This window comes from Mirounga angustirostris, unplaced genomic scaffold, assembly GCF_029215605.1.
Source record: "Mirounga angustirostris isolate CCGP_5_RB_7025 unplaced genomic scaffold, mMirAng1.0.hap1 SCAF_13, whole genome shotgun sequence".
NCBI lineage: Eukaryota > Metazoa > Chordata > Mammalia > Carnivora > Phocidae > Mirounga > Mirounga angustirostris.
In genome coordinates, this window is record NW_026991721.1 from 53,597,787 (window position 1) to 53,623,855 (window position 26,069).

General features: G+C 38.8%; 1 protein-coding gene across 2 annotated transcripts in view; it reads right to left on the reverse strand.

Annotated features, from left to right (window-relative positions):
- UVRAG (UV radiation resistance associated) overlaps positions 1-26,069 on the reverse strand; it is a 318,993-nt gene that overhangs the window by 14,864 nt on the left and 278,060 nt on the right. For both annotated transcript variants that reach the window (XM_064576913.1, XM_064576912.1), the window contains one exon: positions 10,443-10,534. In XM_064576913.1, the coding sequence (XP_064432983.1) occupies positions 10,443-10,534 (92 nt within the window). The remainder of the gene's footprint in view (positions 1-10,442; positions 10,535-26,069) is intronic.

The following is a 26,069-nucleotide window of genomic DNA, read 5'->3' on the forward strand; positions in this document are numbered from 1 at the left end:
CTTTTAAAGAGGATTTAAAAAGTTGCTAATGCTGGATACTGCCTCATTTCCAAAGGTGAATAGTTTGGCTTAAAAGCTAAACTATTATATTGTTACCCTCAGCTTTTAAAGAAAGTAGACTGGCTCACTTGCTCTTGATTTTCATTATCCTCAGTTTACTTTTTTTTTTTTTTTAAAAAAGGACTTTCTTAAAATGTGCCAAAGTTCTTTCTCTTTCTTTCTTTCTTTCTTTCTTTCTTTCTTTTCTTTCTTTCTTTCTTTCTTTCTTTCTTTCTTTCTTTCTTTCTTTCTTTCTTTCTTTCTTTCTTTCTTTCTTTCTTCTTTCTTTCTTTCTTAAGCTGTTCAGCTTGGTCCTCTCTATTTATGAAAAGGAATGGAAGACTAGATAAAAAGTAGTTCAGCAGAAACACTATCTAGAGATTTATACCACTTAAGTGAGATGACCATACATAAAGCCACTAGTCGTTCCTTCCTAAGTCACATCATTAAGTACTAGAAGGAATCTGGAGAAATATCCCAGCAAGCTGCGGAATAGTCAACGATGCTTCTCTTTAGGGTCCCATCTTCAAAAAGGTCACTGAAATTGACGTGGTCTCTATAAAAAAGGCACACCTGGTCCTAAAATGTCAAACAACTCAGACCAAGATTGACCTCCATCGGTTAACAGACTGTCCACTGAAGCTGGGTCTCAGGCTCCAGGCCCCACATGACAGCAAGAATGCACAATGCACAGGAAAATTGTTGCAAGTCACGTCCTTCAAAATATTAATTTGTCTTATCTACTCATTTAGATTCTAAACTAAACAACTGTCATCTAAACAAAGCAGGAATTATCTTACACTTTTGAATCTTTTTCGTCTCTTAAATAGTGCTCTATGCACAGGAGACAGTTAATGAATTGTTAAAAGCATAAATCCTACTTAATGATACTTTGCATAGTCCTTTTTAGTTTATAAATCGCTTAGACATGATCTCATTTGCTCCATACAACTATGCTTGGGAAATAAGGCTGGTGCTATTAACTCCATCTAAAGAAGTAATACTCAAAAACAATTTATGAAAATTAAGTGACAGAGCTGAAGTTGGAGCCTACATTTTTTGATTCCCAAATCTAGTGCTCCTTCTGCTATATCACACTGCCTTGCACAAAGCTGCTGGTTTAAGCTCTATAGTCGAGAAAAATTAAGCAGAATAAAACATTCCATGTATAAAGCAGGACAGATGGTTTTGAAATCCCACTTTTATCATGTCTTATTCTGAAAATAATAACATGAAATTGGAGGACAGCAAACACTGGAGGCAAGCATATGTTTTAGGCCAACCCATGTGCTTCCTTCAGTTTTCTTGCTTCTTCAGGAATGGAGTTGAAACATATAATCATTTTTGTTTCTTTTTGGTCTTAAAGTTCCCAAATTCTTCACAAAGTTTTAAGATTCTGAGTTTCCTACCTCTCTAAGTATATGAGGTAGGATAAGCTTCAAAGAACGTTTTTACCAGAACTGCAGCCTTGATATTGTAGCAGTGTATTTTTCTAGTACTCTGGACTTGACTCTGGTGCATTTCCCTGTGGAAGGTAATAGGTGTTAGGTGGTAGGTGGCACAGAGACAGGAGAGCTGGGAGGGCAGGGAAGGAGAAGGATGACCACTGACTAAGAAGGGGCAGCATCGTGTGATAAAAAGACAAGAGCCAGATATCTGGGTTTCTGGCCCTAGCTCCATCATGTAGGAGCATGTGACCCTGGCAAATCACTTTGCATTTCTTTTCTTTCTTTCTTTCTTTTTTTTTTTTTTAATATTTATTTATCTATTTGAGAGAGAGAGCAGGGGGAGAGACAGAAGGAGAGGAGAGAATCCTCAAGCAGACGCCCCCCTGCCCCGCCTGAGCCCGTATGGAACCCACCATTGCTGGGCTCCATCTCACAACCCTGAGATCATGACCTGATCATGACCCGAGCCAAAATCAAGAGTCGGCCTCTTAACTGACTGAGCCACCCAGGTGCCCCTCACTTCACATTTCTAAGTCTTGGTTCTCTAATCTGTGAAATGGTGATTATCGGCCTTGTCCTCACAGGGTTGTTGCAAACTTAAATAAAAACATGGAACATTTTGCAAGTAAGAGACTTTTTATAACTTCTAATTCCACGTGAGAGGTACCTAAGAAGATAGGTATCAAAAGAAGTAGGTAAGCAAACAGATTTGTAGGATACCAATCTCTATGGCTCTCAAAGGGTCTTATAAAGGACTTGGGGAAAGCAAGAGGGAGAAGATGACTATTTTGTATCATTAACATACAAGACGGCATGAGCCACTATTAAAAAATGTGACCAAGAACCATATTCTATACCTATTTGTAGATATTAAAGGAAAAACAAAATACCTATAACAAAGAATGGATTACCACTTGAAAACAGAGATAACTATGATTCACTTATCCATTACATGTGTATAATGAGAGCTACCACTTAGTAATAACTGCTGCTGTGTGCCCGGCAGTATGCTAGACGTCTATGTATTTAACCCTCATAGGAACTCTACCAGGTAGGCATTATTGACTCCATTTTACAGATATATTTAAGCTGACAGTTTAAACTGGTTTGAAGTTTTAGAGACCTTGTCCCAGGTCTCACCCACAGCCCCCACACCAGGAAGTCAATGACTTCCTCTGACTGTTCCAAAGAACTTATCTACCTAGAATACTTCATGCTTTCTATTTCTATTATATATTGTTTGTTCCTATTTCATTGCCTCAATTAGACTATACCCCCCTTGAATGTAAGTTCAAGGAGTGTATTCCGTGAACAGAACAAGACGGATGGCTAATTCATTCACTCACATAATTCCAGGCTTCCCTGGTGCCAGGCTAGGACCACAGGATGAGTAAGACACAGTCCTCAGCTGCTCAAGAGCCTAGTGGTTAAGATTTTGGTGGGAAAAATGAACCTATGCTACCGAGGGACTACATATTTATCTCGGCATCTGCCACTGTGCCTGTTGAGTGAGTGAATGAATGAAGTAGGATGTATCTTAAAGTGAGAAAGCAACATGCGGATAGGGCAGAGGCAAGGGCAGGCTATTCTGGGTAGTGGGAACTTTAGTTCCGAGTAAAGAACTGAAATCAGAAATGAGCGTGGTCTGCCTGGGGGTCAGCGGAGAGGCGGTGAGAGAGCAGAGGAGAGACACAGTCGAGGCACTGTCCCAGGACCTGAATGTTGGGGCCCCATCACACGGCCCGCTCACAACCACCACAGCGACTCAGTTTTAAACTTATCGTCTTCCTGGCAGGCATCAAGTAGCAGTTTGCGTGTACATTTTTCCCTGACCATAATTCAGCACTAGCATCAGCTGTGCACGTGCAGGTCAACTTCAATCCTGGGACTTTGTAGTTAGTAGTAAAAGAAAAATGGGATGTTTAAATGGCATGCTGGTGGCTTTTAACCAAATGACTCAAAAGTACAACCTCTGACTTGAAATTCTGCTTTTCAAAACTGTGTTGCTTGGCAGTTACAATGGGGTTAAGTGATCCTAGGATGAGAAAATGGGGACTTCTTTTGGAAAGAGCTAGCATAAAGCACTGAGGACTGTGCCCCATGTAACTGTGTTCTAGAGGAAAAGGGGTTAGTTTTAGGATTAATCAGATAGATGCTTTTGATATTAGATCAGAATTCTGTAATGCGAAAGAAAAAAAATCACGTCCTTAAAGAAATTTTCATCACACTGTCTGTTCTTTAAAAAACAAAACAAAACAAACAAGCTGTCACATAACTTTGAAGCTTACCATAAGGAGGAATTCAGTGACTGCACTGATCCTCAGCCAGTTAGAAATCCTCGACACCAAAAGAACATACAGCAAACCTGCTTCCACTGGGATCAGTCTGTGAATGGTAACAACCACACAGAACATGGAAGTGTTTTCTTTTACAAAAGATGTAAGAGGCTCCCTCAGGAGTGTGAGTTTTTTTACCCTCTGCCCTAAGGAGCACAGGCTTGGGAGGTAACTCCTCAGTCCATGGTTGCTCTCGGAAATTCTCAGATTTCCTCGGAGGCTAAAAGTGCTTGTTCCAGCTTTGTTTACATTTGTAACTTCCAGCCTGGCTTCCTGCAGGGGTTTTTACTTGGGATCATCATGTGGCACTCATCTGGTGGTGCTTCGCCTCTGCCCGTAGCCCATCTTTCACTAGAGTACCATGAAGTGGTGCCTGCTCCTCACTCAGTGCTAAAGCGCCTGGCACAGCTGGCACAGAGGGGCGCTGCATAAATGTGTGCACTTAGGGCTTCAGGGTTTACTGCATCAGTGCCAGGAGGCCTAGATTCTCGTTTTATTGCTACAGGCTCATGGGTCAACCATGCTTGGAAAGTCATTTATTTTCTCTGTACCTCAGAAGGGAGAGTTGCTGGAAACTGCAGTGTTTTAGGAGAGGGAGGACAGACAGGCTGCAATGTGGAAGCATTTCTATGTCAGCATTTTGGGTAAACTGTCTAAAGAGACCTCAGAGGAAAGGAATCGAATCTCTAAAAGTTCCAGACTGTTTTTTTAATTTTAAGTATTTAGATTTTTCTAATTTTATCTTTGTAGTCTTATATGCTTTTTCTTGAGAAGGGGTCCCAAACTGTATAAGCTCTAAGTACCATAAAACCCAGATTCTCTCTGCTCCAAATGTGAATGTGCACTCTAGCCAATGCGGTCTGTCCTTTGCCAATAAAGCTACTGGGCCTTTTCTAAAACCGTTCCCTCCATATGAGGGGATAGGTGAGGATGGTGGTAGGAGAGAAAGAAGAAGAACACATCCTAGACAGAGGAGCAGCGAGTCAGGAGAGAACTTGTTCCTGTAACTAAGAGGAGGCCAGGACAGAGACCACCCATGAGAGGACAGGAGAATGGTGTCAGATGGACCATGCCAAAGAGCATGAATTTTATTCTGGCCACTGAAACCAGCGAGTGATTAAGATTATAGCTAAAATTTAAAAAGACCCCTCTGGCTACTGTGGGGAATGAACAGAGGCAGGACAAGAGTGAAATTAGGGAAACAAACCAGACCAGCGCCATGTGGGGCAAGAGAAGGTGGTGCCCTGGACTGGAGCGGTCACAGTGGACATGGAGGGCAGTGGTTGGATTCGATATACACACTTTGCAGGGAGAGATGACAGGGTTTGCTGATGAATCAGGCTGGACCTTGGTGGGAGGGGAGAAAAGAAGGGAATCAAGGATCATGTCCCGGTGTGCGCATTTGCTGACAGGAAGAAGAGAGTAGAATGACAGTTTCAGTATGTCCAGGCTGAGGGGCCTGTGCTACTCCACTGGGAGGCATCAAGTAGATCTCGGACTTGGCAGAGTGGGCAGGAGAGATCTACACTGAAAGTGTAACTTTGGGGATCATTAGCATAGAAATGGTTTTCAAAGCTGAGGGAATGGATGACATCACATGAGAAGAGAGAGAAGGACCTACGATGGGGCCATGGTGAACTCCATATTAATGATTAAATAAAGGAGGAGGAACATGAAAAACAGAAAGAACAGCTGAAGGGTAGAAAACCAGGGGAGGGTGGTGTTAAGGAAGCCGAGAGAGGAGATGCTTCAAGGAAGGCCAAACACCAGCTGTGGAACAGGACAGGATAAGGACAGAAAAGTGACCTTTAGGTTTTGTAACACAGAGTTCCATAGGCATCTGCTTAGATAAAAGGAATTTCAGTCTACTGACAGAACTGAAAATCATGCTGAAGTGGGTTAATGAGGAACTGGAAAAACAGAACATAAACAGACCTCTAATAATTAAATCAGAAGTTAAAAAGCTGCACTTCTTCCCTCAACAAATAAAAAATACTAGGTTTTTGCTAAGTTTTTTTTGGTTTTTGCTAAGTTCTAGCAGACCTTCACTATATAGATAATTTTTACCTTACACAAACTATAAACTGTTCCAGAGAATACAAAAGAAGGGAAAGATCTCCATTTATCTTATAAGGCTATTAAAACCTTGTTACCAAAATCAGACAAGGATTATTATATGAGAAAGAAAAATACAAGGCTAGCCTCATCTCAGTTCACAGAGGTAGATAATCTACAAATTAGCAAATTGAATCTAATAATATAAGAAAAAATAATTACACATCATGACCAAGTAGAGCACATGCCAGGAGGCAAAGATGATTTAACATCCGAAAATGTATTAATACTTATTAACATATTAATATAGTAAGGGAGAACAAATATAGTGTTATCTCAGTAGATTCAGAATAAGCATCTGATAAAATTCAAAATATACACTTAGTGTATGTGTGTACACATACATACACACATGCACACACACAGGAATATTATTCAGTCATAAAAAGGAATGAAAGCTTGCCATTTGCAATGATGTGGATAGAGCTAGAGAGTATAATGGTAAGTGAAATAAGTCAGAGAAAGGTAAATATCATATGATCTCACTCATATGTGGAATTAAAGAAACAAAACAAATGAACAAAGGAAAAAAGAGAGAGAGAGAGAGAGAGAGAAACCAAGAAACAAACTCTTAACTATAGAGTACAAACAGATGGTTACCAGAGGGGAGGTGGGTCAGGGGATGGGTGAAACAGATGATTGGTATTAAGAGTACACTTACCCTTAAAAAAAAAAAAAGAGTACACTTATCCTGATGAGCACTGAGTAATGTACAGAATTGTTGAGTCACTATATTATACACCTGAAACTAATATAACATTATATATTAACTATACTGGAATTAAAATTAAAAACTTAATTTAAAAAATGTAAAAAAGGGGCGCCTGGGTGGCTCAGTTGTTGAGCATCTGCCTTTGGCTCGGGTCATGATCCTAGGATCCTGGGATCGGGCCCCGCATCGGGCTCCCTGCTCTGCGGGGGGGCCTGCTTCTCCCTCTCCCACTCTCCCTGCTTGTGTTCCCTCTCTCACTGTGTCTCTGTCAAAAAAAAAAAAAAAAGGAAAAAACCCCCAAATACACACATTCATGATTAAAAAACAGTGAGCTGGGAATAGAGAGAAATTTCCTTTTGCTAATAAAGGATATCTATCCAAACCTGCAATAAATATAATATTTAATGGTGAAAAGTTAGAAGCATTCTTTTTTTTTTTTTTTAAGATTTTATTTATTTATTTGAGATAGCAAGAGAGAGCATGGGCAGGGTGGAGATGGAGAAGCAGGTTGAGCAGTGGCAGGGAGCGTGACACGGGACTCGATCCCAGGACCCTGGGATCATACCCGAGCTGAAGGCAGACACTTAACCAACTGAGCCACTCTAGTGTCCCTAGAAGCATTCTCTTTAAAGTCAGGAATAAGACAAAGCTATTCACTACTGCTGCTCCTCTTCCATAATAAAATATGAGAAGAAAAAGTAATAAAAGTAAAAATAGAAAGGAAGAAAAAATGCCATCATTCACTAAAATAGTATGATTGTATACACAGAAAATCTAAGAGACTCTAAGACAAACTACTGTAATTAATGTTAGCAAGGTTGCTATATATACTCTCAAAATACAAAAATCAGTGGTACTCCTGTATACAGCCACAAAAAAGTTGGATGCTATAATAAAAAATTTGTAACAGCCACCAAAATGGCAAGCTACCTGGGACTAACTAATAAAAGATGTGTTAAGACCCTTTATGAAGAAAATCTTAAAACTTCATTGAGATATGTTTAAAAAACAGAAAGAAAACATATAAAGAGATACCAAGGGGGCGCCTGGGTGGCTCAGTCAGTTAAGTGCCTGCCTTCATCTCATCATAATCCCAGGGTCCTGGAATCGAGCTCCACATCGGGCTCCTTGCTCAGCGGGGAGTCTACTTCTCCCTCTTCCTCTGCCCCTCCCCTGGCTCATTCTTTCTCTCTCTCTCTTTCCTCTCTCAAATACATACATACATACATACATACATACATACATACATAAATAAAATCTTAAAAAAAAGATACCAAGTTCATAGTAAGGAAGACTTGATATTATAAAACTGTCAAATCATACAAATACAATTCGTAAGTCAAGGAAAGCCAAAAGAGTTTCGAAGAACTGTAAGTAGGAGCCTCACCCTATCAGATACCAAGAAAATTGGGGGTATCTTCCTTTTCCCCTGCTATGAAGGAACAGGATTTAGGAGTAGCACTCCTGGCTTCTCTCCATCCTCTCCCTCTCTTTGTGAGGAGGGACTTTTCTGATGGGTGAATTTAGGGGGAAAAATAAAACCTGGGTATTCCTGGCTTAGCCCCATCTGGTTTCCTGCAGGAGTCTCTGACTGCTCTCCACAGTGTAGTCAAGGGCCTGCCTCTGTGGGAAAAGCCTGGGATTCTCTAGTTCACAATGCAACCATGAAGGGAAGTTTTATTTTGAGTGACATCTTTGCAAGCCCTTTTTATTACAGACCTTAAGCCACATTTTCCAAGAGGCTTTATCAGTAATGAAAGTGCCATTTTGACTTCTATTAGTCTGTCTCTCGTATCTCCTCTCTCCAGTGGTTCCAAATTTAGGGGGAGAAGGGATGCTATTTATTGGGCATCCTCAAACCTCAACATGACTTACAGAAATTACATCTTACAATAGTTTAAAAATGTGGTATTAGCTCATAGATAGACAAATCAAACAAACGAGCAGAATTGGGAGCCTGGAAACAGATTCATGTATATAAGTAAACTTGGTACGTGAAAGAGATGGCATTACCAAATACTGGACAAAAGACAGACTCTTCAATAAATAATACTGGGACCATTTGCTGTCTGTACTGAGCAAGATTCGTTTAGTGATTAATCAAGTGGTATTATGGGTTGCCTCTTTTTTAAAAACATATTTTAGGTTATTTATCATTTGCATTATAAAGCCTTTCATGAATTATATGTCTTATTTCCAACTAGATCACAATCCTTTGAGGCTAGGGCTGGAAATTTATACTTCTTGTTAACCCTCCAGAGTGCCTATCACAGTACTTTACACAGAGACAACACTAAGTAAATGTCTGCTAGCTCATTATTATTTTACATTAAAACTCAATTCCTATCCCTCATGCCTCAAGGCATACAGGTCCATATCAGTAATAAGCTTTTGTAGTTATTTTGATATTCTGAGTAAAATTCTTTAAACAATTGTGCATTCACTTAACAGGAGTCCTATCTAAAATCAGACAACCAGAACTTGCATTTTTGAGGATCACATAGGACAAAAATAAAAAATGTCCAAGTAAAGGTCAAAGATGTCATTTTCTCAATATTCTCAAGGCCTATCCTTATGGCACAGAAAAAAATGAAACCAATCTTGTACCTTCCTCCCCACAAATAGTTTTTCTGTCTAACCTCTTATTTCATCCTCACCACAAACTGGTGAGATGAGCAGGGCAGGGATTATAGATGAGGAAATTCAGTTTCTGAGAGGTTACACTTTAGGTTCACCAAGTGGCTTGGAGAAAGATGTGGGACGAGGAGCCAGTGGTCTTTAGAAGAAAATATGCTGCTCCCAGCTGTCTAGCTCATAAGGTCCGATTTCCATTTACATGATTTTGTAAGTTACTGCCCATCACCCAAGAATTCAAACTTCAAGAATTCCTAAATGGCTAGAGCCAACAGCTTTCTACTTATTTGAGTCAGGTGAACCAATTGAATGTCTTTGCAACAGACCTTCCCTTGCTCTTTCTCTTTTTCAAAGAGTCAGTCTATCCTGACAAAGCATTTTATTTATTTATTTATTTATTTTTAAAACTTTTTTTTTTTTTAAGATTTTATTTATTTATTTGAGAGAGAGAGAATGAGAGAGAGAGAGAGCACATGAGAGGGGGGAGGGTCAGAGGGAGAAGCAGACTCCCTGCCGAGCAGGGAGCCCGATGCGGGACTCGATCCAGGGACTCCAGGATCATGACCTGAGCCGAAGGCACTCGCTTAACCAACTGAGCCACCCAGGCACCCCCTGACAAAGCATTTTAAAGCAGCAATTTGCCCTCATGGTGCAACAGGCACTGACATCAAACATAAGAAACATTCTAGCATGTGTCTCCTGGTCTCAGACGAGGTCCTGCCAAGCTGACCTATTCGTTGTCTGCTTTCTTCCCTTAACTCTCATGGCCACTGATCCTGATGTTATTTCTGTAGTTATGTCCTTCACTTGTTCTTTGAAGAAGTCCTAGTGGCTCCATGTCTCCCTTTTATGAATCCCACTGGCTGTCCCCCAGTCTCTGCCTCAGCAATGAACTCAAGGATTCCTCGCCCAGCCAACCTCCCGGTGTTCAAACAATACCCCCTCAAACCCACTCTCCTCCTGACAGTGCTTCACCCTCCTCAGCAGGACTGGGGCTTAGACCCACACATGTACAATGGCTGCCCTTCCCTTTCTTCAAGTATCTTAATAAAGAAGGAAACATAGAAAGCAGGTGAGGAGCAACATGGAAACCAGGAAAGTTTCCCAGGATTATTATCCACATCCCAGTTTCTGGGTGTCAGAGATAAAGGTACTCACCACCTGACCATTAGTCCATGTTCCATGAAGTTTTTCAGGTTAGGGAGGGTTTGCCTCAAGTCTGGAGTCCCTAGTCCATGTTGATATCTTAGCTGCAAAGGTAGAAAAATAGAATTAAAAGAAATTCTGGCAGATACTAGGCAATGTTTCCCAAACATGGTCCATTCACTAAATTTTTCTTTCTTCTTTTGAACTCTAAAAGAGGAAATGTAAATATATGATTCCAATATCACTGACCACACTTTTGGGACAGTCTTTAAAGGTAGCCTCTTGGGGTGCTTGGGTGGCTCAGTCGGTTAAGTATCTGCCTTTGGCTCAGGTCATGATCTCAGGGTCCTGGGATTGAGCCCAGAGTCAGGCTCCCTGCTCAGCGGGGAGTCTACTTCTCCTCTCCAACCTCTCCCCGCCTCGCCCCGCCGGCTCTTGTGTGTGCTCCCTCTCAAATAAATAAAATCTTAAAAAAAAAATAAAGATAGTCTCTTTGTCTCCTGCTCCCCTGTCTCCTAAAGCTGGAGAAGACAATGAATGACCAACTATGGAATCAGCATATTTCAAAGAGCCCCGTAGGGTTTGCTAACATCAACTCCAGGGACATATACAGTAAAACCAATATTTTGTTTTATTTTATTTTTTAAAAAAGATGTTGTTTATTTATTTGAGCGAGAGAGAGAGATAGTGAGAGAGCATGAGCAGGAGGAGAGGGAGAAGCAGGCTCCCCACGAAGCAGGGAGCCTGACGCAGGGATCGATCCCAGGACTCTGGGATCATAACCTGAGCCAAAGGCAGACGCCCAACGACTGAGCCACCCAGGCGCCCCTCAGTATTTTGTTTTAGATACCGAATGGCTGGCATTACACACTCTGGGCACATTCAGCCCATCTTTCACTGACCCTTTCCCCTTGTATAACAACCAAGGTTAAGGGTCATGTTGTGTTCATCTCTAATCCCCAACAGTGTCAGTTAATGCTTATTAAACAAACAAACAGCAAGCCACTTTTGAGGACGCTGTGCTCTGTTTTTTTCTTGGATTCCTAACTTTCCCTTTTGTCCAGAACCAGTACATAAAGTTGGAGAGCTGGTATGAGAACACTATGACCTGTGGATGGGTCTGGTCTTAGTTCTACTTATTTCGCTAGAGCTGATTTTCTAACCTTAGGTCCTTCTATGGACCTTGAGTAACTCACTAAATGGTTTTCATCTGTCTGTTTCTTGCCTTCTCTCACTCTGTCTCTGAATACCATTTGCTTCCTTAACTGGTCATGACAGAGATCCGAGGTAAATATATGTGCCTATTCATACACATGCTCTCTCTCTTACACACAGAACATCAAATACACAGTAAAGGTACAGCAGAAATGTATTTTTCAAATGACATATATGAAAAAAGTACTCTGTAAACTGTGTACTGGTGTACAAACATGAAGGATAATCACTCGTGAAGTTTTACTTTTCCAGCACCTAAATTTAAAAGTGACAAAGTCAAACTTCTAAATATTTTCCTCTCTTAAAAAATAAAACCACTGTGAACAAAAAATATCAAAGTTTTCTTTTGTTTGTATCTAGTACTCAACTGATTTTTTTTTTTTATTTAAGTGTGAGTGACACTTAACAGAGAAAGAGTTTACTTTTTTTTTTTAAATTAACATATAATGTATTATTTGTTTCAGGGGTACAGGTCCGTGATTCATCAGTCTTACACAATTCACAGTGCTCACCATAGCACATACCCTCCCCACTGTCCATCACCCAGCCACCCCATCCCTCCCACCCCCCTCCACTCCAGCAACCCTCAGTTTGTTTCCTGAGATTAAGAGTCGAAAGAGTTTACTCTTACTACCCTGAACTTTTAAAGGAAAACCCCCAAACCTAATCAGATCTCTTCAATGGTCTGAATACACACATAAAGTAAGAAGTAGGAAACACAGAATGTTAAAGCTAAAATGTATTTTGAATATTATTTAAGCTCATTCTTTCCTTTTGCAGGTGGGGAAACTGAAGCCCAGAAAGGGGAAATAAATTCTCCAGGGCCACATGTTTCAATAACAAAGATATTATGAGCTAGAGCCTCATTCTCACAACCATGCTATTCCACCATCTACCCCAAAGTCTGAGAGGAAAACTGGTTGAAATACTTGAGAAGACAAAGGGAAAATATTCTTTTCCCTTTCCAAAGCTAGCTTGGTGACCTAAATCACCTCCTGAGATTTGCTGACCTTGAATTATAAGATCTACTCCATATTAAATGACATCATTTCTTATATTAATATAAAAGCATTTTTTCCATACATTGATAAAAGTAAAATGGCTGATATCCCAATGTGACATTCCTGAATTCATTGTTTCAATAAAAAAGTAAAATTGTTTACACATGGCATGGACATTTCACCTGTGATTCATACCGAAAAATATTAAATATATATATAAAAAAAACCCTAACCCATACTGAAATAACACTAAGCTATGTGTCCCTGAGCCAGTACATAGTCAATTGCCTGCCCCAGGCTCCACAATGGAAGGTAGGTGTTGAATTCTTTTCAGAGACCACAATGAAAAATTTTCTTCAAGTCTGATTTCAACCAAAAAAGGAAAATATGGGAATTTCAAGCCTCTACCCAGATCTTAACTCTTCATTTGCTATATAGCATTATCATTTTTATCATAGAATCATAGGATATTATAGCTTAAAGAGATCCTGGAGATCATTTTTCCAACCTCCTTCCTTTCATAAATGAAGAAACGAAGGCTCAGTAAGGCAAGTGTCCTGTCCAACGTCACAGAGCTGACAAGGGACAAAGCCAAGGCTGGAATATTTTTTAATTTTTATTTATTTTTTAAATACAAGTATAATTAACATAGATTCAACACTCATCATGTATAATGATTCAACAATTCTGCACATTACTCAGTGTTCATCACAATAAGTGTACTCTTAGTCCCCGTCGCCTGTTTTACCCATTTTCCCTCCCACCTCCCCTCTGGGAACCATCAGTTTGTTCTCTGTATCTTGGAATCTGTTTTTGGTCTCTTTTTCTTTATTTGTTTTGTTTCTTAAATTCCACATATGAGTGAAGTCATATGGTATCTGTCTTTCTCTTACTGACTTATTTCACTTAGCATTATATCCTCTAGGTCTATGCATGTTGTTGCAAATGACAAGATTTCATTCCTTTTTATGGCTGGGTAATATCCCATTGTGTGTGTGTGTGTGTGTGTGTGTATCACACCTTCTTATATTCCACTGCATGTATATATACATGCAATATTTATATATATCACATCTTCTTTATTCATTCATCTATGGATGGACACTTGAACTGCTTTCATATCTTGGCTATTATAAATAATGCTTCAATAAACAAATAAACATGGGGTGCATATATCCTTTCAAGTTACTATTTTTGTTTTCTTTGGAATAAATACCCAGGAGTGGAATTACTGGATAATATGGTATTTCTATTTTTAATTTTTTGAGGAACCTCCATACTGTTTTCCATAGTGGTTGCACCAGTTTACATTCTCACCAACAGTGCATAAGGGTCCTTTTTCTCCACATCCTCACCAACACCAGTTGTTTCTAGTGTTTTTGATTTTATAAGGCTAGAATTTCTTTTCTTTCTTTTTTTTGAATTTTTGAATTTTGAATTTTTGAAATTTTTTGAATTTTTTAGAATTTCTTTTTTTTCTTTTTTTAAGATTTTATTTATTTATTTGACACAGAGATAGATAGTGAGAGAGCGAACACAAGCAGGGGGAGGGGCAGAGGGAGAAGCAGGCTTCCAGCTGAGCAGGAGACCGATGCTGGGCTTGATCTCAGAATTTTTTAGAATTTCTTAAAAACAACTCCAAATTCTTTCTACCATGTCACCCTTTTGATTTTTAACATATAAAACCAAAAAAAAAAAATTCACACATAATACATATATATTACATTTTAAAAATAAAGTACACGTACTATTTAATAAGCCTAAATTGCTATAGGCTTATAATGAAAAAGCAAATTCTTTGCTCTTCAGTAGCAACTACTTTTAGCTGTTTCTTTTTTACCTTCATATTTCTAAGTAATATGATTGTATTAATTTTCCCTTATTCTTTCATATGCTTCCCAGTTTTAGATATCTATTGTGTTCCTATTACAAAAAAATGAAAATTCAGCTTTTTTTTTTTTTAAAGATTTTATTTATTTATTTGAGAGAGAGAATGAGAGAGAGCACATGAGAGGGGGGAGGGTCAGAGGGAGAAGCAGACTCCCTGCCGAGCAGGGAGCCCGATGCGGGACTCGATCCAGGGACTCCAGGATCATGACCTGAGCTGAAGGCACTCGCTTAACCAACTGAGCCACCCAGGCGCCCCGAAAATTCAGCTTTTATATTACTCTTCTCTTACACATTTTATCCCCTCACTCATATATCATCTACTGACTTTTTGTTAAAGAATATGAGGATTTAACTACCCTCCCAGATAAACTTCTCTTTATCCTCAAGATATTCAATATCACATTTTTGCTAGATCAGTATTTAGCGCTTACCTTATTATACTTGCAGAAATACTGTGCACTGCCAAGCCATGTAATATACTATTCCTTTTTGAACTTCAACTTGGGGCTCAATCTCACCACCCTGAGATCACCAAATGAGTTGAAACCAAGAGTTGGAGGCTCAACTGACTGTGCCACCCAGCCACCCCTGTACTTTTTTGTTTGTTTTTCCTGAAGTGATAATTGTCATTTTTTCTACTCATTAAGTACCTATCTTGATGATAGTATTACTTGTGTACTTACGTACTTATCACTAGATCCTTCCCAAACTAGGACAAAACCTTAAAATCCTTCTCATTCTGATTAAATACACCATATAACCATATAACGTCCACTTCCCCCTTGGAAGCAACCCTCTCTGCTCCATCCCAGAACTTTCCTTCTCCGTCACCCTGGAAATCACTTACTTCTCTTCTGTATCAAAGCTGTTGTTTCTTAGATCTCATGACTTTCTGGATTTACTGCCTCACCTTGGTGGCACATATCCTATAACAGCTTTCTGGGAAAAGAGAGCATGGGAGGTATCTTTTTTGGGACCTTGAATTATTTAAATAAAGCTTTATTCTGTTCTCAGACTGGAATGATAGTTTGCCTGGGTAAAGAATTCAAGGCTAAAATAATTCCCTTTTGGAATTTCTAAAATATTGTTTCACTGTCATTTAACTTTGTACATGGCAACTGAGAAACCTGATAACATTCTAATTCCTGATCTTTTGTATGTGAGCTGATTCTTTCTGGAAGCTTGTAGGATTTTATTCTTTAAAACCCCAGTGTTCTAAAATTTCACAGTGCTAAGCCTTTGTTTGGGTCTTTTTTCATTCATTGTGCTGGGCACTTTGTGAGTCCTTTCAATATGAAAATGCTTATCCCTGAATTCTGATCATTTATTATTATTGTTGTTGTTGTTGTTGTTAGCAACAGCAGCCTTGTTTTGTCATCTCTTCCTTCTCCCTTTCCTGTTACCTCTGGGTTTCTTTTTCTCTTCTTCTCCCTCCTCTTCTAGACTTAAAGAAACATTAGAGGTATTACAAATGAGACTTTAAAAAGCTGAAGGGAGAGTCTATGCACTGGCAGTTGCTTGCCCACTAGGGGGTTTCACTGTAGACTGAGTGGATGGAAACCTAGCTCTTTCTTTGGGGCACATCGAGATCCCAGCAGTTTTCATCGCAGGGACTGTATTTCTCCAGAGGGATTCCCCCAACCTTCTGTCTAGGAGTATAATCTGGATACCATTCTGAGAGTTAAAGTAGGAAAAAGTGGTGGTGGGAATTCAATGTTCGTGTGTTGGACTTCACTGACTCCCCTTGTTTTCAGTAAGGTATCTTACTTCTTACCCCAATATACCAGGCAGTTCAGAGTTCAGAGCTTCTTTGGTTCAATTTTTTCAGAAAGTAAACCTCCATTCCCCCAGTAGGGTGTGTGCAGGGTTAGTTGCTTGGCTATATGCAGGGTGGGTGAAGTGAACTGAGAATCTTCTCTTTCTATAGACTTTCAACCAATCCTTCTGGTTTTTTTGACCTCTTCCTTACCCTACACTCTATGAGGTACTTGGTACCTCCAAATCCTAAATCCTTCTGGAGTCATATGGCTTGAATTGCATTGCTACTTGAAGGTTTTAGGTTTTGTTTTTCTCCATTCTGTCAACTCAGTTTATCACTCATTTATTTGTTTGCATTCTTCTAAAATTTTGTTGACTATCACTCTTGTCTCTTCTGTTCTTTTCATTCTCATGAGTTTGCAAGTTTAAATTGTTTTATCTTTATTAGTATCATTTCATTAGGGAGCTGACATAAAGGAGTATATTTGTTTATCATGCAGTCCCCTATATACATTACAGCGTTTCAATAGTGGCTAACAACCTTCCTTATACCTTTTACAGAGTACTCAGTAGAGCTCTATTTTCTGTCTATAAGTCTCTCTCTAGGCATTGTCCATCTGGTCATATTCTATCCATTCTCAAAGAGCCATTACAAGTTCCATTTCCTGTAGGTAGCTCTCTCTCTGACTACTCCAAGATAAGGGAGTATTTTACCTCTCTCCCCAAATCCCTTCCTATACCATGTTTGTATGTACCGTCTTTGGAAAGCCTTAACTAATTCAGTAGGTACTTGATAAATATTTGTTAATTAATAAGTTAAATCAATGCCGTATGGGAGGGAATAAGAAGCATCATGACACACTGCTATGAGCTTTGATGGAGAAGATCTGGATGTGAATAACAGTGCTGTCACTTACTAGTTGTTTGACTTTGGATAAGTCCTTTTGCTTCTCTGAAGAGTTTGTTTTTTTACTTGTAAAATGGGGAATGTTGTCTGTCTTGCAGAGCTGTTGTTGTAAAGTTTAAATATGATAAAGTGTATAGAGTACCCCAAACAATATCTGGTACATAGTAAGTGTTCAATAAACTATACTTATTACCATTATAATACATATATACTCTATACATTATCATTATCATAGCATCTACCACTGGACTGGGCATAAATCTGGTGCTCAATGATGGCTTATCACTTAACTAATTAGAATGAGAATCAGAAAAGCTAAAAAAAGGAGTTCAACTCAAAGGGAACAAATCTTAAGTATACTGTTCACTTTTTCTTACTAATTTATTAGGCTTCTGACTGCAAGCACTCCAAAGGTGCAGCAATGACCATAATACATGTCAATATCTTTAAAACAATTGCACAGGGAAATGGAAAGGCTGATATGTGACGTGGACAGTCAGAAGATCTAGGGGACAGAGCTCTGCTGGATGATCAGGAGCGAGGGCTGGCCAAAGAATTTTCAAACTTCTTTTTGTAGCCCTGGAATCCTTTGTTCAAATGAAATATTATTTATAGCCCCAAGTGTAAAACAAATAGGGAACCGCTCTAACTGTAGGAAGTGGTGGAGTAGAATCAGAGCCCAAGCAGGCATCCCATCTTACAGGTTAAACGCTCCTGAACTACAACATCTCTAGGAGCCTTTCAAAGTTCTGGGAGTCCATTTTAAATGCTCTAAAATTACAGGTTTGCACCATGCATCTAAGGATTTTAATATAAAAATATGGTTTGCGTAGTGCATGTTTACAATGTGAGCAAGGAAAGAACATCAGCCCAGTCAGTCCCATTTCTGATGGTGTCAGAAGTCAAACTTGGCTAAGAGGGTGTCTAATATTTATGTATTCACTTGAGGGGTAGGTTTGATGGAAGAGTCTACAGAAGGTACCTTTCTGGACACCTGAGGGGAAATGCATAAAATGGAAGGGAAAGGACAGGCTTCAATCTTTTCTTATTTTAAAGTTTTTATTTATTTATTTATTTGAGAGAGAGAGAGCGAGAGAAAGAGGAGAGGGAGAGGGACAAGCAGACTCTGTGCTGAGCACGGAGCCCAACACGGGGCTTGATTCCACGTCCCTGAGATCATGACCTGAGCTGAAATCAAGAGTCAGGTGCTTAACCCACTGAGCCACCCAGGCACCCCGGGGTTCAGTCTTATATGCTATACTATGTCAGGTAGAGCTGAGCCACTATTAAAATATAAATACTTCAGGAAAGAAACAAATCTAGATTTTTATTAAGTAATTCTTGAACAAGTTAACTCTGGTGATGTATTAGTAGAAACAGGAAGAAACAGAAGTTAGGCTGAGGAGGAAAACACAAGGACAGGGCAAAGGGAGAAAGAAGTCTGTATACTAAGCTCCTACACATTCTGTTCTTTTATCCAACAAGTATTTATTTAGTGCCCACTAGGGTAGGCACTGTAAATCTGTCTCTGGAATGACAGGTCTGGACTCACAGTCTGTTCTCACCACGTAATGTATGTTAGTCTTGAACAAGTCACATAACCAATCTGTGCCTTGTCTATAGAACATGACCAGCACTATTTGTCTCATAAGATTGTTGTATCGCTTCTCGGCCTTTTGGCTAAGATCAAGTGTCATTAAGATTGTTGTAAGAGTTCGGTTAGGATATTTATAGAGAATGGAAACTCCTGAGGCCTGATGTTTAGAGCGCAGTCATTAAAACTGTTGAAGGCCTAGAGTGCTAAGCTCAGGAGTTCAGACTTTATCTTCCTTGTCAGCAGTGAGAATCTACTACAGGGTTTTAAGCAGGAGACTGAACAAGGAAAACAACTCCAGAAACAGCTCTGAAGGGCAGGTTAAAAGACTGAAGTACTCTTTCCTCTAAAAAATCTTATTTCACATTCCATCCAAACCTGCCCTCACCAACTACTATCCATACCACACTTCCCTAAAGAGCTCCTTCTGCTCTCACTTCTGATTAGAGAAGGCAGATGCCAAGAAACCCAGGCAAATAAAATATTGCTTTGGGTCTAACTGCCTCAAATTAGTCTCTGAAATAAACACCTTTTGTAACAACTTCCTACTGCACCACCACCCAAAGAGTCTAAGCAGTTTTTAAGTGGAATTTTGGTTTCAATTAGCTTGAATTTCAGCTTTACTTTGATTGGTTTAGAACTCCATGGGAGCAATTAAGCTTTTGTGCAACTCTAGAGTAGGCTAGTAGGTGAAAACTACACATACATGATAAATTAGATGGGAGAGTGGGAAGAAGCAATGTTCAGTGGTTTCCCTGGAAAAATGAACAAATGCTATTATCTATTAGCAAAAGAAAATCCCTATACTAAAATAACCAGGAAGACCTGGCTTTATAGTTACTGGAACAAGTATAAGGAAATAAAACTAGGGCAAAGAATACATTTAGACCTCAACAGACGATTATAACCATGTCAATTCCATTAAGTATCTTTCTCTATTTTCCTCTCCCACACCATCTTCTTGTATAAAAATACACTATTTTTCTGAAGCCACATGCTGGTTTCATCCCAAATCACTATACATTCACTGTGTGTTTCACCAAATTAGACTGATCATCTATGACTTTAGAGCCTTTGTAGTTTAAATTAACTAGTTCCTACAACTTGATAAATGGTGCTCCACTGACTAGGTAAGAACATTTGCAGCTCTGTAGATCATATTTTAAAATAAAGTGTGATTGTACCTCTAAGAAACAAATGCTGAGTTCTTGTACTCAGTGAGCATCTGCTTATTGAGCTAAGAGACCTAATTTAATATCAAAGTGCTCAATTTTATTTTTATTTTTTAAACACACAATTTTTCCAGACCGGAAAGGCTCTAGGGGTTCAGGAATCATTTCGTCATTTAGGTTTTGGCAGGAGAAATTCAGTTTAGACAACAGGCGCGCGCACACACATGCACTCACACACACACCCTTCCAAACTATATTCATCTACACAAGGCCACTTACTGCGTGGCTTATTAGTTCCATATGGGACTTGAGCTAAGCTGCATGATATGTTTGATACAAACCGTCTGTTACCGTGAGGGAATGTGGATTAATACAATGCTTCAATAAAGGTTACTAAAAGATCAACACTTTCGTGATGGGATTACAATGATTTGACTACAAAGAGAACTGGTCTATAGGAACTGAAAAAATAAGAAATTAAAAACGTACATATGAGTCAAAGACTTAACTCTGGAGTTCTGGCTTATGTAGTCAAAAATCTCTATTGGACTGGTTACCAATATTTCAATTCATTTTTAAATGCTAAGGTTTCACTGACATAAAAAAAAACTACATTAAGAGCTTAAAAAAAAGGGTACCACCATGTCAAAAATAAAACCTGTTTATTCTTAGAAGGAACTACAACTCTTTCAGAGATAATGGAAAAGCTACTTAAAGAATATTTAATATGAGTAATCATATCATTTCTTACAGCGAGTCATTGCAATATATACCTCTAAGGAAAAGTATAAAAACCTGATTATGGGCCTCTGGTTGCAAGCACAACCTAAGTAGTTTTCCATCCCCGTCTACAAACCATGCCAGTTCTTTTTCAAAATAGGTATGTTTTAATGTAAACACTGGACACAGCTGACCTCAGACCTCAGAAAAGCCTTTCAAAAGTCAAGTCTAAGAAATGGAAACGTTTCTTCTATTCCTCCTCCCAATTATACTATCAACTACTCTTAGAGTCATGGGATTCATATTAGAGCTGAATGGCACCTTTGAGAGCATCGGCCCACCTGCTTCAGTGACCCTGTATGGTAAGTGCAAGGCTATGCAACCTAAGGTTGAAGGAGTTGAGTCTAGGGAGCAGAATCTAAGTTTGCTGAGTTCTAACCACAGGCTCTTTTCTTTATATTAACATGTTGTATTTATGAAGCACAGGTTATATTTGAACCAAACTTATCATTATAAAATCTGTCACATTAAAAATACTTCAATTAAGATAGTCCTTTGCTTCAGAAAGTTATGTTTGCCAGAAAATAGCTAGAAGCACTATTACACATTGACGTAACTCCAGGGTCAACCTGATCTGTAAGTGTGGTCTCTGTCGCTGCCAATTCTTAGGAGTTGCTAAAGAGGGTCAGTAAAGCACACTGCAAATGGACAAGCTAGACAGAACTGGACATCTTTCAAGGCAGGCAGATCATACCCTTGAGAGCAACTGTAATCAGCTTTAATTAATGATCATCAAAGAAAGGTTATGTTCTCTGGAAGCTAAAGGCTATGTGAGTAGACAAACTTGTAGAGGATCCACTGAAGCAGACATTCATGCTGTTGGATCCAGCTTCCTGCCCTCATGTTAATAGTCCTGTGCATCCTGATTTACCCCAAACTACCTTGTATTGACCTTTGACCCAATCTAGATTCCTGATTCCCTTAGCAGCTATACCTTGTTCCCTAAACAGTTCAAACTCAGCATTTCTGCTTCCAGTTCATTGACTTTGATGCAATCTTGGTGCAAAGAACTGTATCAGACCAAGAAGATCATAGTCTAATAAGGCAGAAACTGTTTTCTAGAATGTCTTATAAAGGAATCTCTTATAAAAGGAATATGTAACCTCTTGTGCTTGTCTTCCTTCATTTATGTTTTTGAGATTTATCCATGTTGTATGTGGATTCTTTTTATTGCTGGTGGTATTCCATTGTATGGCTATACCACCAATTGTTTATCTGTATGCCAGTCAATGAACATTTGGATTGTTTCATGTTTAGGCTGTTATGAATTAAGGTGCAATAAAGATGTGGGCACAGGTTTTTGTTTGGACTTGTATTTTTATTCCTCTTGGACCAATACTTAGGAGTGGAATTTCTGGATTGAATGGTAGATATATGCTTAACTGTATTTTTAAAATACCAGACTGTTATCCAAAGTAGCTATACAGTTTTGCATTCCCACCAGCCACATATGAATGTTTCAGTTGCTCTACATCATCATCATCAGGACTTGATACTGCCAGTTTTAAAAATTTTAGCCATTCTAATAAGTGTGTAGTAGTATATCACTATACGTTTAATTTGCATTTCCCAAATCCTACTAATACTATTGAGCATTTTTTCATATGCTTTTCTTGCCATCTGTGTCTCTTCTTCTGGCCCCCTTGTAGTTTCTGTAAGCTACTTCTGATGAATACCTGATATATCTGATTAATACCCTCTGATTAATCTTAATACCTTCTAACCGATAACTTCTATTTATCCAGAGAAACACATTCCTTCTCTTGATATCAGACATTTGACAATAGCTACATCTCTACTCAGCTGTCATTCAGCTAAGTTATACGTATTTAGTCTTTCAAAATCTTTGCTTGTAAATTAATCCCTACAGCCTAGTTAATACTATTTCTACTTAATCTAGCTAGAGTAGATTCTGTTTACAACAGCACCACAATCCTATTTGTAATAAGGTTAGTCACAGGGAGTTCTTATGTGTGTAAAAGTCAAAATTGAAAATGCTCTTATGAATGCAGGAATTCACTCATAGAAATTTAGGTAAATCCAAGTTATCAGTTTTACTGGAACGAAAAATGCCCTTAAATCAGCTGTCATGAATTTGATTACATAAGGAACAGAAAAGCCCATTCTGACATCTCCCCAGCAATGTACAGTGACCACATATACCTGACAGGATCACTAGTAGAAGTTACTTAATTCAATTCAACAAATAATTACTGAACAGTGTGTGTGTATGAGGGGGGTGTGATAATGATAGAAATGGAGATATGTTATGGCATTGTTTGTAAATGGGGGGAAATTTGGAAACTGAATATATGCTAAGCCTTTGGCCAGGTTACATGGTGGAATAATGACCGTGTTACTGACAATGAAAATAATGCTAGAGCTGCTAATATATTTACTGAGTGATTAGTTACGTGCTAGGCATTGTGCTAAGCATTTCACAGTACATTATTTCATTCAGTCCTCACTATTACTCTCTTACAATTGAATATACTAAGTCTTAGGGTTCATAAGTGGTAGAGCTTGAGCTGGTAGCCCAGATTTGTCTGACCCTAGCACTTTGAACTCTTTAACCACTCAACAGTGATGGCAACAATGGCAATCTCAATAGCATCTACTGTTCTTCTCCACCTGCAATCTGTGCCAGACATGGAACTTGACTGTTTACTTACGTCATTTCATTTAATCTTCATAATAACCCCATGACAGCAGTGCTATAATTCTCACTCTACACATGACAAAGGTTAAAAGGGTAAAGGAGTTACCCGAAATTTCATAGGTAAGCAAGCCGAGGAGCTGGGATTTGAACTCAATGGATACTTTACATCCCAACACAGAGTCTAAATACTGCTTACAAGTTGGTTAGAAAAGATTGTTTTCTCATTCCCCATTGAATTCCAATACTTGGAAAGAGACTCTCAACTCTTCAGAGAAACACATTCCTTCTCTTGATACCAGACATTTGACAATTGCTACATCTCTACTCAGCTGTCATTCAGCTAAGTTATACGTATTTAGTCTTTCAAAATCTTTGCTTGTAAATTAATCCCTACAGCCTCTTCATCATTCTTGATGCCTCTGAACTCCCTCCAGTTTCCCTTAAAGAATCTGGTAACAAGGTGCCCTAAATGGAACAGTTTTCCACAATGCTCCTTTCTCTCATTAATGATTTTTTCCTTTAAAATATTAATTTTGCTATATTATCTACTTCATGCCTTTCAAGTTTTGTCGTGGAATTCTTCTGACCTCAGAAGTCTGCACTGGAGTCTAAAGCCCATGTGTCCACTATTTTAGTCTCCCTGGTTGATCATAAATAAATGTAGTTTCAAAAAAAGAAAAAGGAAAACAAGACAAAAATGGCAATGAACTGTCAAGTGTACAATGCTCCTCCAACTGGACAGATACTCTTACAGTTTGGTCTGGAATAATATTATTCATCTTTCTGATCTCACAATTCATTTAATGAAAAACAATTCATTAGGTAGGTACTGAATGTCTAGTACAGGCAAGGTATGCAAAGTATGATGGGGTACCACAGAACGACTCAGCCGGGAATGCTACCCTGAAGGAGGTTACCTTTTAAAATGAACCCAGAAGGAAAATATAACCTTCTATGAGAGTTTGAAGGGTAGGATAGTGGTCAGAATTTTAAGATGGCCCCCTTGACCTTTATGCCCTGGTGTTACTCCCCTGATTATTTGATGTTTATGGCAAAGGGAGATTATCTGGATGGGCATAATCTAATCACATGAGCCCTTTAAAAGCAGAGAGTTTTCATTGGCTGGCAACGGAAGAGAAAGTTCTGAAGGATCTGAACTGTGAGAAGGGCTTGATGGGACATTACTGGTCTGACGACAGAGGGGTCATGTGAGAAGGGGTGCAGGAGGCCTCCAGGACCAAAGGCTGCCCCTGGCTGAAATCCAGCAAGTAAACGTACACTTCAGACCCATAGCTGCAAGGAACTGCATTCTGCCAACAATTTAAATGAGCTTGGAAGCAGATTATTCCTAAGAGCCTTCAGGTAAGAGCCCAGCCTGACCAACACCTTGATTTGTATACAACAATCTTTTTCAAGTATAATAGTCACAAATCAAGAGTCACAATATGAATAAGACAAGCATGTTCACTACCATCATAGTTAGCACAAATTAGGTAAGAGAAAGAGTTAAGAGATATAAAAATTGGGGGGGAAAAGGCAAAATGATCATTTTTTAGCGATATGATTATATATCAAGAAAATCCAAGCAAACCAACTGAAAACTCATCACAAACTATAAGATAATTCAGTAGAAAATTTAAAAACAAAAATCAGTAGTCTTCTTTCATATAAATAACAATGAATTAAAAAATTACATGGTGCCATTTTAAATAGCAACAAACAAAATATCTAGAAATAAACATAACCAAATGGCAAGATCTTTATGAGGAAAACTATTATATTCTATTAAGAGATGCAAAAGAAGATTTTAATAAATGTAAACTCACCCTGTTCTCAGATAGGAAGATGTTAGTATAAAGATGACTTTTTTTTTTAATTAAGATTTTATTTATTTATTTGACAGAGAGAGACACAGTAAGAGAGGGAACACAAGCAGGGAGATGGGAGAGGGAGAAGCAGGCTTCCTGCCGAGCAGGGAGCCCGATGCGGGGCTTGATCCCAGGACCCCAGGATCATGACCTGAGCCTAAGGCAGACTCTTTTTTTTTTTTTTTTTTTCCTAAGGCAGACTCTTAACGACTGAGCCACCCAGGGGCCCCAAGATGACATTTCACTATAAACTAATCTATAAGTTTATTATGCTACCAGTAAAAATACCAAAAGGATTTTTTAGAACTAGATAAAGTGACTGCAATGTTCAGTATTGTTTTGGTAAATAAAAACACTTCTACAGCATTTTCTATTTACTAGGCCCTACCTTAAGAACTTTATAAATATTAACTCATTCAATCCTAAGAACCCTACCAAAGCAACTACTATCATCATCTTCATACTATAGATGAAGAAACTGAGGTACACAGAGATTAAATCATTTACTCCCACAGATCCTACATAATATCTACAAGTCCATAAACTCTTTAATAGTGGAGATCTATTTTATTTATCATTAAATGCCCAGCACCTAACATTATGCCAGGTGCATGGTTAACTAATAATTTTTTTTTTTTTTTTGAGGACTGAGTTACAAATTGCAGGGGTGAAATTCATATTTGCTCACTTGATTTATAAAGAAATCTCTGTGGGAAAAGGTTTCTTGAAGTGTTGGGACCTAAGCCATAATCTGACAGAAAGTGGGCTGAGCCGAGCTGGAGAGTAAATAGTAGG